We start from the raw sequence: 14,055 nt of genomic DNA, 5'->3' as shown, positions 1-14,055 counted from the left end.
AGCAGTGGAATGTCTGGCCTTGTTAGGAATACAAGGGAATATGGCAATATACATATTACCTCAGTTAATTTAGGGTTCCTGTTGAGTTGAACTGAAACTGGAATTGTTTTGATATTTTGTTTACTTGTATTAATTATTACCTTAATCTCCCATCATAAAAATGGCCCCTCATACATACATTCCAACTTACTCCAATATAGCCAGTTTATATTTTTAATTTATTTTTTGAAGCTATATTACATTACAAAATCTGATTTTACCTTTGTTTTGTCTTGGACTTGATGTGGGCATAATGCAGTGGGAGAATTTTTATTATTTTTTTTTTAGCCCTCAGTATTTTGGCCTCTGGTGTGTCTGCCCATTTGCTAAGTAGATTCTGTTGGACACTGTATATGTAACAATACAGCTAAGACTGGCTAGTATGCAGATGCTCCTTTCTCCTGAGATAAAGCTGTGACATAAACTGGCAGTAGGTGGAAAACAGTGTCTGCTTCATCCCATGACATCAGTGGGTTAAAGTTGGCTGTTATATAGCATGTTATGAGATTTCTGCAGTTTTAGTTTGACTGGTTGTGTTTTACTATTTGTTTTTTTGTAAGTAATGTACAGAGTTGGGATATCTAAATAGATTCAACTTTCGGGTGCACTTTACATTATTTTGGTGCAAGTTATTATCTGTAAAAAGTGACCTGGTTTGCTGCTCCATTAGGAGTTTTCATAAGGATTCGTGTGAGTGCCAAGACACATGTCCTGACTCTGTGCATAGAAATACATCAAGCAACATTAAGAATGTCAGTGTTGTCTGGGGAGACATATTAAATCACTGGATGAAAACAACCACATCAGCTTATAAATTGTTGAAAAATACTTGGTAACTTTGGCTGCTTAGAAAATATTTGGAGAGATCTACTCTTCACATCTTTTAGCTTGCGCAAAGGAGTGAATAAACCTTATAAGCAGCTTTTGAAAATATTTCCACATTCCTGTATGGAAAATATTTTTAGTTTATAGTTTCAAGACCAAGAAATTAATCACTAGGTTTTTTTATCCTACAGCAAATATTTACAAGAAAGCTACTAAACACTTGAAGATAGGGTGACTTATAATGGAAGTGACAGCTCATCTTTAACTTTGGAAGGACAAGCAATACCAATTTAATTAAAGCAGTGTTAAAATAGGACTGCCATTTGTATCACAGTGATTCTCCACCCCTCCAAAAAGCTCTGCTGCCATTTTGTACCACACATTCTTGTCCTGTGCAAATTAATAGATCGTTTTATTTTCCGCAGGAAATCTGAAGACTTTTATAGCAAATCCTCCAGTGTCAAAATGAACACAGGTATGCTGCATCTGTGAGATTTTTTCTGTTGTTTTGTGAGCAGAAAAGACCCCAAATTTACTAGAATTTTCATAAATAAATTGTACTTTAGGTGGTGCTGAATTCAAAATAAGCAAGATATTTTGATAGTATGCCTGCTTATGTCCATTTGTATCCCATATATAAAATTTACATACATGTTTTTCTATGTATGGACATATATGGATACACAAAATAAAAGTGCATGCTTAGACTTGTGTGCTTAATTTAATAGTATCAGTTTTGTGCGTGTGTATGTTTTATGTGAAAATACATAGTATGAGGATACAAGAGTGATGGAAAAGTGGTATTAAAGCATCACATTTTCCTAAGAAAATGCACATGCTTTAAAAATCCCTTATTTCCATTCTCTCACTAAATTAAGGGGCATATAATATCCCTGTATTGTAAACTGTACTTGCATATCAGCTGAGGATAATCTTGAGGATGTGTTATACTTAGAGTGCTTTGTATTTTCTCTCAAGTTGCTGTAACAGATGTATTGACCCAATTAAGGACTCTATAGAAAGTTACCTTCATGGTCTGTGACAGCATCCTAATGTTTGCTCCTGAACTTCTGAAGCCAGTAAGATAGTGCTGCTCTTTGTGCTGGAAGAGGGAATATGCCTCTTGAAAGCAGACTGCTGAAATTGTGGCCTCACTCAGGTGTAAATTTTCAGTTGCAGTCAGCTCTTTCAGACTCCATAGGTGAGCTGTCTGGTTTGCAGATTAACTGTGGTGCAAGGACAGACCTATCCATCCTTTCCAAACCAGTGGCTTTATCATTAACCACAGTGCTTCACCATGTCATGATATGTGGGACCGGGAGACCAGAACTACCATTGAAGTCTGAATTTCAGCAGCATGCTCTAAGTCAAAGGGATTGGCTTTTCCGTAGTATAGGTGCCATTATCTAGATCACTGTATTAATCCAGCTTCATGGCTTCCTGTTGTCTCAGGCAACTGAAACTCAGTAGGATCCATTTTTGGAGCATATCTTTTAATACAAAGTTAAAATATATCAGTTCACTTGAAACCACTACATTTGTTAATAGAATAAACAGGAGAAAATAAGTTTCTAGTTTGAGTGTGTACTTTTGTTCCCCAAAGTTTTGGTTGTTCTAAATTGTTTTTCAAATCCTAATCAAAGTGGTGTATTTTTCATTTATAAAAATACTATTTGAAATTTTTCGCGTTCCTTTCTCGTTTTGGTGGAGATGTCTTTCCTAAACTGTCAGTCTGCATAATTCAGGTAGTACTAAAATACGACTTGTTTCACGGAACTGTAATTTCAGACGTAACTTTGCTAATCATCATACTATAATTACATTGTACATTGCCATCATATGAGTCAAAATCACATGACAGAGGTAATTTTATAGCTTCTACTTCAAAAAATATGAATAAAGAGGTAAATTGCCAGTTTGTGCTACTGTGGCCCCAAAGTATGATGTTATACTAAGATTTTTGATGTAAGTTAAGAATTTGATGTTGATCAACGTTGTACTAAGATTTTTATGTAAGTTATGAATTCACAAGAGAGAAGAAATAAGATTTAAATAATCTGCAGCTGAATTACTTCTCTTGGGGATTGGGAGCCTTCTGATCACACAGGAGCCTTAAAAACAGACCTTAAACACCTGAAAACACCTGAAATCCTCTCCAGTTACTTAAAATACCATGATTTTAGGTTGAACTTTAATCTGCTCTGCACTTGAACAGTGAAAACATTTTTTTCATCTTCTGTGTGCTTGATATTAACGTGCATGTTATCAGCTGCACTGAAAGGAAGGTATTGACAAAATGTGGCAATTCTTATCAGTTCTATTGAGGTAGATTGTTTTCTGACTGTAAAAAAATTAAAAACATATGAGTAGGGTGTAAAAGTGGATGTCTTACACCTATCCTTGCACCTATCTAAAGCATTACTTCATTAAGAAAGAGTGACACAGGTGGAAGCTGTTCTGGTCTAGCTATTTCCTTTTTTCCATTTTTTCTTTCCTTTTTTTTTACCTTTTTTCTTTCTAGAGTACCCTGTCTTTTGAACATGAGTGCTGCAGCTTTGGTTTGGGGTTGGTGGTTTTTTTTTCTTTCATTGCTTTATAACAGGAATTTGTGCATTGTGCAATTGTAGGTTATTGGATGCTATTGATTTGCCACTGGTTTGTTTTAAAAATATGTGTTTCCTCAATGACTCCTGCAGATAAATGAGCTTTCTCGTTTGATGCCAGTAACTGGTGGAGTGGCAAAGCTAATGTATATGCAGCTTTAAAAATAAAAAGTAAATCTACTGCTTAGGCTGGGTTCCTCTAATCCAGAGTTCCTTCCCTGTGGCTGCAGACTTGGCAGTCTGTCTCAGCAAACCCTCCGGAAGATATTTTTGTCTACAGAGAAAATGTTTTGAAGAGCTTTGGTTTGCAATACTCTACCATATATGGGAGAGATTTTTTAGCATTTGATGTTAATTCTGTTCCACATGTTAGGAAGGAATATTCAGCTGCATAAGGCAATGAAACGTTTATGCAAAAGCAAAGAAGCAGAGGTAAGAAATAGAGAAGGTTTTTCAGAAGTATCAAGGGTACTTTGGCTTCTGCTTCCTTTTGGAGTTCAAATGTTGTCATAAATCTAAAATAGTCTCATAGAATGTGCGTGTGTTTTTAAACCTAGAGTAAGCAATCATCAACAGAATCATATTTTAAGCTATATTTAGGGGGTTTCTTCAATAAGTCTTCAGGTATTTTACAGATTGATGAACATCATTAACTTGGTTGCTTGATTAACTAACTCACAGAAAACATGAGCTGCCCCTGAAACTCACATCAGATTAAAACACAGGATAAATGTCCTTATTGCTCATTATGCATATGTGCATGCATAGCTCATGTCGAGGAGAGGTAATTGCATTGAGGAGTAAGAAGTGGATAGAAGTTAGCAGTTAAAACAGATTCTTAGTGTTCATCTGTAAATATTTTGGCTGAATTTCACACAGATCATTTTTGATAAATGCATCTCATTTTAAAGCTGTTAAACAAGTTAGCTGTTTGCATTAGATGAAGCACATAAAGAACAGCCAAGAGTGAAAAGTATGCAGTTCTGGAAGACTGCTAATATTATCTGTTTGTTAAAATTATTAATGGAATTCATTACATGGACTATTCTCTTACATTTTGTCTGGGAGACAAGAACATAATTTCTTGGGTCCATGTAGCGTTCCTGAGCAGATTGTTAAGCCACTTTTAAATCACTGAAGTAAATTAGGTGGGCTTGAATTCCAGGCATTCTACAAAAAATTTAAATTTTAGCAGCATGAAAGAACCAAATAATAAGTTTACCTGTCAGTGTAGATTATGTTGTAAAAAACTCATCAGCACATGCAAAAAGCAATTCAGATAAAGAGTGGAAGAAGTGGAAGCCCAAGTTATAGCCTGCTCTGCCTGGATATTCCCAGGCCCATCATGGGAGCCATCAAAGGCCTATCTGTCTCCATAAGCCTGGAAGAGCACAGGGACACAAGGGCAGGCAAGAACACAAATTGGGGTGACCCAAGGAACAAAGGGTCTCCCTTGTCCAGGGCTGTCCCAGGGCTGTCCCAGGAGAGCAGGCATGGAATGAGTGGCAGAGTCGATGTTTGAGCCCAGTTAGTTGCTGGAAGGATCCACTCTGTCCACATGTGCCATTTTCCCTGGTGGAACTTCAGCCAGAGAGGGGAAGGTGGTGAGGCCATTGTGCCTTGTTGATGTGAGTGCTTGGGGCTGTGTGTCCAGCCACGTATGGATGTGGTGTGTACATCTGTCTGCTAGGAAAGCATTTCCAGTCTCCCTCCTGATTGGACCTGGGGACATAAAGAGGCAGCAGCTTGGTCTGTCCTGGTCTGTTGGACCCAGCACTATATTTTTACCTCAAAAGGTCAGAATCCAAGTAAGGAGTAAGAAGCCCTGCTCTAAAGACTTCTAAACTTGAATTCACTGTGCAGACAAAAGGAAAAATAATACCATTCACAATTTCAGTGAATATAATAATATTCAGCAAACCTAATGTTTGGATTCCATTTTTCTTTTCTTTAATAAGCTTTAAGAGCTTATTAAAAATTTCTTGCCCCTGGCTGCTCTCTCTCACCCCTTCACACAAGGTCAGCATCCTTTCATCTTTGCCCTCTTTGTTTATGCCCCTGCTTTTACTAACTCTCTGAAACAGTCTTTTTAAGAAACCCACCCCTTGCTCTCAAATGGAATGATGGTGTTTTGAATTGTCTTCATCCGGCTTTGGGGCAGGAGCCAACCAGTAGACCATTTGTCAAATGCAGATACAGCTCACTGAGGATGGTGCTGTCTCTAGTGGGAGCAGCTCTTGGGGCTGTGAATTTAGGGGGAAGGGTTAAATGTGGTAACAATTAAGAGAGGAAGAGAAAAAGAAGCTGCAATTACATTTTAGGCAGCTGTTTTGATTGTGAGTTATTGCCCGACTTCATATTCTAGCACTGCCTGTAGACCGTAGCTGGTTTGGGTCTCCTTTGCTTCAATGTTGAAGCAATTTCTAGTTAGACAGGACTCCTTCCTGAAGAATTTTTCAGGTCAAAGGAATTGTGAGTGTGTGTATGCATACTTGTGCCCACATTTTTTATATATGCAAACGTTTTGTATAGAATGTTTCATATAACCTCATTTGTTCCTTAAGTAACAGCTATGGGATATAATTGCTTATAGTTTGCAAGTGAAATGAGCAGAAGATCATTAATTCAGTCTTCCTTACTGTTTCTTAATACTCCACTTAATGGGAACCTGGCCTGAACAGAGATGAGAGGATGGAGCCCATCATGCATCAATATGTGCTTAGCCACACACATTCCTATTCTACTAGAAATTTTGCAAAACTCAATATCGTATAAATGTGAGGTTATGTCTTAACTGAATGCTAATTAGATCTCATTATTTTTTCTACAGATACTGATAAACAATGCAGGAACAGACTTGTGAATATATATAAATTATATATATAGGGGTAAATATTGTATGTAGTCGGTTAAAATCTGTTTTATTTCTCTTGCATGAAGGTAAAACGCTTTGCTAGATTATGGGTCCATGAAGTATAAAACTCTGACTCAATTGAGTTACATGAAAAACTAAATGGAAGCAGAATTTCATGAAGTTAAAATAATTAAATGTTTGTAGTCATTTTCTCGTGGTCTTCACTTTATCATGAAATTCAGGAAGGTAGCTCTTGAAAAATTACAAATAAATTGCCGCTGAGTTTGAATAAGAGCTGTGACAGTATAAAAAAATTTTTTTGCACATTAGCTTATATTAAGTGTACACTTTTAAAGTCTGCCAATATTCAGATTAGAAGAGAACCTCAGTATCAACACATCACCAAATCTCATTGGAATAACCTCTGTTGTATGTCAGTGGTGGAGGAAAAGTAGTACAAGAAGGGAAAATGTTATTTCAATTACCATTTCCATTCTGTATTTGTGTAAGCAAACTAAAACACATGTACAGATTTGATAGCCATTGCCTTTGTGTCACATGTACAATGCCAATAATTAATGGCAGGTAATGTATTGCTTTCAGCTACTGCTGGCTGAAATGATTTGGCCTTTTGCCTTGCACCTTGGGATTGACAATGATTTTTTGGTACCACTTTCCTCTAAGGCAATGGCTCTGATGTTTGCCAATGTTAACAACTTCTTAATGCATGTCCTACAGGGCCTGTGGCCAGGGGAGTATTGGAAAGATTGAAGTAGCAGAGGCATATTGGAATGAGCAAAGAAATACCAGGAGCTTACTTCTCTTGCAGACCTGGGTTAGAGATGACTCTGTGGCTCAAATCACTGCTATTATGGCAGATAGTTTCTGCAAATAGGTTGCAGGTCTTCATAAACACCTTAATTTTATAAAACTCCCTGTCATAGGTTACAGAAATAAAAAGGCATCTATCATACTTGTAGTTCTTGACTTCCTTGAAGCACTAAATCAAATCTCAGTGGTATCAAATACTAAAAATAATTCTTTTAGTGAAGAGCAGAAAAATACTTTAGGTAAATATAATTGCAAAGAATATTTATTAACTTTATTTTACAACTATGCTAGAGTTGCTAAAAAGCTAAGTTGTGTCTTCTAATAATAAGAGAGTATTTATAAAATGTAATGGCAGCTCCAGTGAGAGAGGAGTAGAATAAAGAAGGGAGTTGAGCAAGATCCAGAAGGAAGGTTTTTTTCTATACCTCATTTTTTAAAAATTTAGAAATTTTAGATTTCTAGTCATGTCCTCAGAATGTTATTCTATTCCAGATATATATTTATTTTATTTTTTTAACTTACATTAGATAAAAAAAAGGGGAAGAGGGACAGCCAGTTCATTTCATCAAAATGAAAAAAAAATTATGTTTTCATTGGTAATTTTGTTTCTTGAGCATAAAGGATCCAAAAGACTGAAGAAAAGTACTTTGTCAGCTGATCAAACATGAGCTTAGTTTATGAATGGTGTCTTTCTAATGCCTACAATGAAATTATTTTACAGTGCAGATTATTGATTAATATTATTCTGAAATGCTTAAGCCTTTATCTTGATTACTTATTTGCTTTTGTTAATTAGCTGTAATTAAGCAGTCTTTCAGGTAACAGAGTGTATATATTTCCCTAGTGGATTAAGTATTAAACACAGCTTTCTTCACTTATTCTCTGTGAGGTTTATTGTTATTTAAAGCCTGTGAAATTTTATGTATTCTGCTAATCTGCCAAACCTGCAAATTCACACATTTCTGCAGCAGTTCCCTAACTGCATGTTTATTTTCATGTGTGTTTGGCATATCTCTCAGTGTGATGTGTTGCATGTGCTTGCTCCCTTTGTCTGGGGCTGCTGTCTGTATTGTTTTGTGCTTCCAGATAGCGGTGGGTGTGCTCGCAAACGCGCTGCAATGTCTGTCACACTAACAGCTGTGAAGAGGGTTCAGAGTTCTCCAAACCTATTGGCCTCAGGTATCACCACCAACCACTGAGATACAACTGCTGAATGGCTTTTTTCTACTCTTGTGCATTCCTGCCACGTTACTTTGCCAGGAGGAGAAGGGTAGCACTATTTCCTATTACACTGACAGATGTATTACTTCTACAGTGCTTTTCAGAGAGTGTTCTTAATTCCTCTCCGCCTATGTTTAGTAGTCATTCATGAAAACAATCAGGAATACTTAGGAAAAAAATAATTATATTTGTAAATTAATAAATTAGTAAATTAATTTTGCTCTTGATATGTGTTTTGGGTCTCACGCCCCCTGTATTTTTTTCAAGATAACAAAGCATGAAAAAGAAGTTTTGCTTATTACAAACTTTTTATTGAATCTTCATTCAAAATCTCTTCTCAAGGAAGGGAATCTGAGTGTTGTTTTAAAATGATTGTCAGAAGCTAGATTAGTTCTAAAAAATAATTTATGAAGATTGTTTACCTAAAAATATTCATAACAAGTAAAACATACTAAATGTTCATTAGACAGGCAGAACTGCTTCTTATCAATACTTCTGTGTGTTTTTTTGCAAATTTGATTTATTTCTAACACAAATTAATATTGGATATTTATTTTTCAGGATCTGATTCTCAGTCTCCAGATTCAGGTAAATGAACCACTGTATTATTTATGTATCAGTGTAATGCCATGTAAGTGGATGAATTGCAATAATCTTCTATTTATTTGATTTCATTATTCCATACTTCCTCATTCTTCAAGGAAAGCACTTCTGAAATCAGGTGATTCTAATTGTTAGTGGTTAAGACCTCAGATTCAGGGTTCATTTGAAAGCAGTTATTTCATGTAACACAGAATATGTTGTCAGAAAAATGAAATGTGTGGGAAAAAAGCAGGCTGCTAATTTGCCACCTTTAGCTTCATCACTGTGGCACCATTCAGTGGTACTTGCTATTTCCTTTTTAGTGCCTTACTCAGGATTGCAAGTTCTGCCCACCTTTACTTAGCAGCCTGCTCACATAATGTGTCATTTTTCCCAGCCTCTTACAGTATTTTGTCTTCAGCATCTCCCTCTATGTTTGGCCAATGCTTTGAGGGCATTCCAGGTCTGAGGATAGAGAAAAAAAAACCATGGTTGGCAGGAAAAATAGAGGTGTAATTTAGATTTTGCAATAAGATTGGAATACTATTGGAACAACTAGGGTACTGTGGTGAAATTTTTTGAAACTGCCATGACCAGCTAACCTTACATAGTTGAGATGTTTTTCAAAATCTAACACAGCCATGAAGTTCAAGAATGTAATCTGAAAGTGAAGAAACTTGAGCCTGATTTATACAGGGGCTGAAGCACCAGCACCTCAAAAGGACTCTCAAGGTTAAAAATCCATAGACTGTATGAAAATTGTGGGAAGATGTATGCCTGCCCAACACCAGAACTGTTGTCAATGCTTAAATTCTCTGAACTTTTAAAGATTAGTATTTTGTAGAGTGGCAGATTTAGCTATGTTCTTATAACTTCCATGGTAAAACAGCATCACTGTCAGTTGTGCAGTTGCTAAGTAGCTGGGTTGCTGTGTTGAGAGCAGGGCAGATGTACTAATCACACCCAAAAAATGGTTTCATTCTTTTCTATTTGCAAAAGCTTGGCGATCTTACAATGATGGCAGCAGAGAGACACTGAATGGGGATGCTAGCAGCTCATCTCTTTCAGCAAAAGGCTTCAGGAGCGTGCGGCCAAACCTACAGGATAAAAAATCCCCAACTCAGGTAAAACTGGACACACCACATTTAATGCTGCACCACTGCTGGGGGGTTACCACGTATGGATGGGATGCCTCTGTGAAACATTGTCTGATGTCTTGCAGACAGTGAGAATCACCTGCTCATGAGGGTCACTAAAGGCTGGTTTGCTGCATAGATAAAGCATACTGCACACAGGCTGTGTGCCCCGAGGTTAATTACCAGAAATTGCTTTCACTGAGCAAGACAGCTAAATAAAACTAGGTCATACACAAGTAAAAGCTTTCTAGGAGTGTTCCCAGACTTCAAAGAATATTTATTAACAGTTTACACTTGGAAAAATGCACCGGTCATCAAAATACCTGAGGATTAAGATGTATTAATTATATGGTAGAAAATGCTTCTGCCTGTTTTGCAGAACAATGTCATTAGAGCATACTAAAAACAGAAACAAAAAAAGAAAACCAAGCAAAAAAACACACAACATAAACAAAATACCGCCTCCACACTTAGAAACATCTTAATCTGTCAAAAAAAAATTCAACATACCAATTTTAATACTCTCTCTGATACTATTTTGATTCAAAAGACTAAGAGGCTCTGTGTTTTATATATGTGTGTTACCTGTGAATAATTGCTTTCTATCTAAGATCATGGAGTACTTACATACCTGAATGCTTTCACAGCAATAATTCTTTTTCAGTGTAATAATTGGTTTTTTAAAAGAAAATGAATGACTGTGGGCTTCCTTCTGATCCTTTCTCATCCCACTTTGGTCTGAGCAAATGGAACATGTGGCTTTTTAAACAGAAGTTGCACAGGAAATGGTGGTGGGAACCTGACCAATTTAGTTGGTCATTGACTTTAGCAATGTTGAGATGGAGCCTTTTAATTTGCTAGTTCCTTTGTTTAAATATAAAAGTAAAACTGAACTGTATCTCCTACTAACATTTACTTTCTTTCTGTTTCTTCTTCAATGTTATTTTGCTGTGTGTGGATGCTTTTGGCAAATAAGGCACCTCTGCCACCTCCTAGAAAAGAAAGCTTTCGGAAAGCAAGAGTAACTAATCCCGAGAACGAGATTAATCTCCAGGCAGGAACTGCTGGCCCAGCTAAACACCTCCTCTCAGATACTGCCTATTTCACTAGTGAAACGTTTGTGCAGGAGACAATGTCTTCTCAAGTATCTAACACAAGTGTGTCCTATGCACAGAAAATCATTAAACCCCTGCCCTCAGTCTCCAGTGCAGACACAGGCACGGGAGCTGGCATTAGCACCACTCTCCATCAAGGCCAGAGGCAGCAGTCTCAAAAACGTAAAATATCCACCCTGAAATTAACCCGGACCCGTGAGCCAGCGAGTGGCATTCCTTGTCATTCCCAGCAACAGCCCAAGCCTGGTGAAGAGCCAGTGTTGTCACAGAGGCCTGTCTCACCTGCCTGTAACCCCATGCCTGAGATACACACAGCATCTCTTTCCGTTCAGATAGTTCCCACCCCTGACAATAAAGCAGAGCCTGAAATCCAAGATCATCCACCTAGTATTTCTCCAGACACTTCAAAGATGTCTTCAAAGGATTTGGGACAAAAGTCTACAGTTCTTCCTTCTTCACAGGCTGCAGAATGCCATGTGGTATATTTAATTTTTCCATCTTTTATTTTAGATCTTCATGAATCACTTAATAACCATCTGTTTAGTTATACTTACATTACCAAAGTTAGATCTTGTGTTTTCTGGGTAAAACTACCTGTCACATGGACCAAAACAGAAATGAACAAAAACGGAAGGTTTTGGAAGGTTATTGGGGAAAAAAATTACTTAGCTGAGATGGAAGGCAGACTTCTTTGTTCCTCTGTGATCACTTTATAGAGTGCAAACGCAACATAGGAAATTAGTGTACTAATTAGCTCAAGTGGCTCTTCCTAGAAAGGATTGCATTAGAGAGTTATGCTGCCATAGATGCTGGAAGGATCAAGTATGGATAGTAGGGTTGGATTGGGGGGAGTTAAATGCAGCTCTGTCCGTTTTCTAGGGCCACAAAAAGTACATTTTGTCAGTCAGTGCTTTCTGCAAGGCTGGGCACTGGCATCTCCTATGTGTCCTGTGCAACAGAGCTTTTTAAAGAAAATGGGTCTGTAAATTCTTTGTCAACAACCTCCACATGAAATATCACAGGGCACTGAACTTCTAGGTCCATCTGTTTCCTCTATACCTTACACCTACTGAAATGAAAATTCTTTAACTATGCTGATCTCAGCTAGGAGAAATTGGAGTATCAGCATAGGACCAGAGGAGTCTGAGCAGGGTTTGCCACCATTCAGAAACTCCCTAAGTCAAATAAAATAAGCCTGGGCACAAGAAAGCAGCAGTGAATACATACTTGGCTTTGTAATTTCTGCTCTGCGTTACCTAGCCACATTAGGATTTTTCTATTTAAAAAGATAATTATTCCAGTATATCTACCAGTATAACAGCTTATCTGTGTTTGAAGTGGATGTCCAGATTGCTGTAGGTCTAGGCATGTCTGCCTCAAAGCTTTCTCTGAGGGAAAATCCCATCATGGCATATTTGTGTTCATCTAGTTCTGCTGGAATCATTGAGGCTACTCTGAAGTAAATACAGCACTATCTTGTAAATTAAAAAGTCCATTTACAGCCCTGTTGTCAATAGTAGTAACATCTCTGCTTTTCCAGACTGAGGTTCTTTCCGAGCATCACCTTTAACCAGGTTTCTACTCTGGAAGACATAAGTATCTGCATTAAAAACAGGGTAGTTTTAAGGTTGTGATATGTCTGTGTCCCCCCTCAAATGCCAAGTAAAATTTTTGATCAGAACAGAGCTCTGGTAAATTATATGGCAACAATCTGCAATGCTCCTTTTGAATTCTCTCCATTGAAAAATAGGAGCACAGAAGCATTAACCACATTTTTCCTCCTCAAGACTAGACACAAATCTGTCATCTTAAATCCTTCTTTTAGACAGCATAAAATTTAGAACATTTTGAGAAAAACAAGTTGGTTTACCCACTTAGAAGAATCAGTCTGCTATTCAGTGATTTTTGTCAGGTAAGACAAGTCAGTTCAAGCAAGCACCACAGTAAAGAATCCATGTCAGAAACAATAAGGAAAGCTGAGCCACAGTTTCTTCTGGTAGATAGGGTAGATACGAAGATATTGCAAGTCTTTTAAATATGGGCATCAAAGGATACTGTCAAACAGCAGAATAGGTGTAGGTGTGGCCAATTCAACTTTTGCATCGGTTATCTTTTCACCTAAAAATAGTTGCTCAGCCTCTTAGAATATGATGCATTATATATGGGCAGATCAATCTCTCAAACAGAAAGTATGATAGCTAATAAGGATTAGGGGAAATACCTTTTTATGATTAAGAATAATACTCAAAGTTGAATCAAAAAAACTAAAAAGAATTCATCTTCTAGCTGCCATTTTAGAATTTTAGAAGTCAAAACACATTTTGCATTAATTTAGAATCACATTAATTTAGAATCTTGTTTAGTTTCACTTCAAGCTGAAAAAATCAGAAAAGTATCTGTGGCTTATTTGGCAATTCTGCAGTTAGTTTTCTGTTTTCTCCTTGATTTCAGGATGGGGGAAGCACTATCAGAAATTTGGTGACTGGGTTGCTCTGAATAAAAGGAGAAAAATTTCACTTGATCACAGAGATCATTAAGCCATATTTTGAAGCTGTATCCCTTTATGGATCTGTTATCTGCAAAATGCAGCTGACATTTTCTGTGGTGTTCAGTTTTGAAATAAACTCTAATGAAGGGGAATGTATTTGGTATCACAATTGAGTGGTGGAGCCAGTGGGTTTTTGTAGCTCCTTATTAAAATACATACTAAAACTAGAATACAATCAGCATGTGAGATGGTGTAAAAATCTGCATCAGGTGAGTTCCCAAAATGAAGATGCCGTGAACTAAGATTAGAAGTAAAGGCTGCAGCAATATGTTTAAAAAATATTTATTTCCTGACTCAGATC

The 14,055-nt window shown here is 37.1% G+C and overlaps 1 protein-coding gene across 17 annotated transcripts in view; it reads left to right on the top strand.

Moving 5' to 3' along the window:
* Positions 1-14,055, top strand: part of SORBS2 (sorbin and SH3 domain containing 2) — a 145,129-nt gene that overhangs the window by 65,739 nt on the left and 65,335 nt on the right. For 10 of the 17 annotated variants that reach the window (XM_074541397.1, XM_074541412.1, XM_074541402.1 and 7 more), the window contains 5 exons: positions 1,290-1,339; positions 8,239-8,331; positions 8,935-8,961; positions 9,955-10,079; positions 11,068-11,685. In XM_074541397.1, the coding sequence (XP_074397498.1) occupies positions 1,330-1,339; positions 8,239-8,331; positions 8,935-8,961; positions 9,955-10,079; positions 11,068-11,685 (873 nt within the window). In that variant the 5' untranslated portion in view covers positions 1,290-1,329. Of the gene's footprint in view, positions 1-1,289; positions 1,340-8,238; positions 8,332-8,934; positions 8,962-9,954; positions 10,080-11,067; positions 11,686-14,055 lie in introns of those variants that run through there. The other 7 variants (XM_026791542.2, XM_026791537.2, XM_014264853.3 and 4 more) reach the window with 2 other exon arrangements.

Source organism: Zonotrichia albicollis, chromosome 5 (genome assembly GCF_047830755.1).
Source record: "Zonotrichia albicollis isolate bZonAlb1 chromosome 5, bZonAlb1.hap1, whole genome shotgun sequence".
NCBI classification, from domain to species: Eukaryota; Metazoa; Chordata; class Aves; order Passeriformes; family Passerellidae; genus Zonotrichia; species Zonotrichia albicollis.
This window is presented reverse-complemented; position numbering and strand designations above follow the sequence as displayed.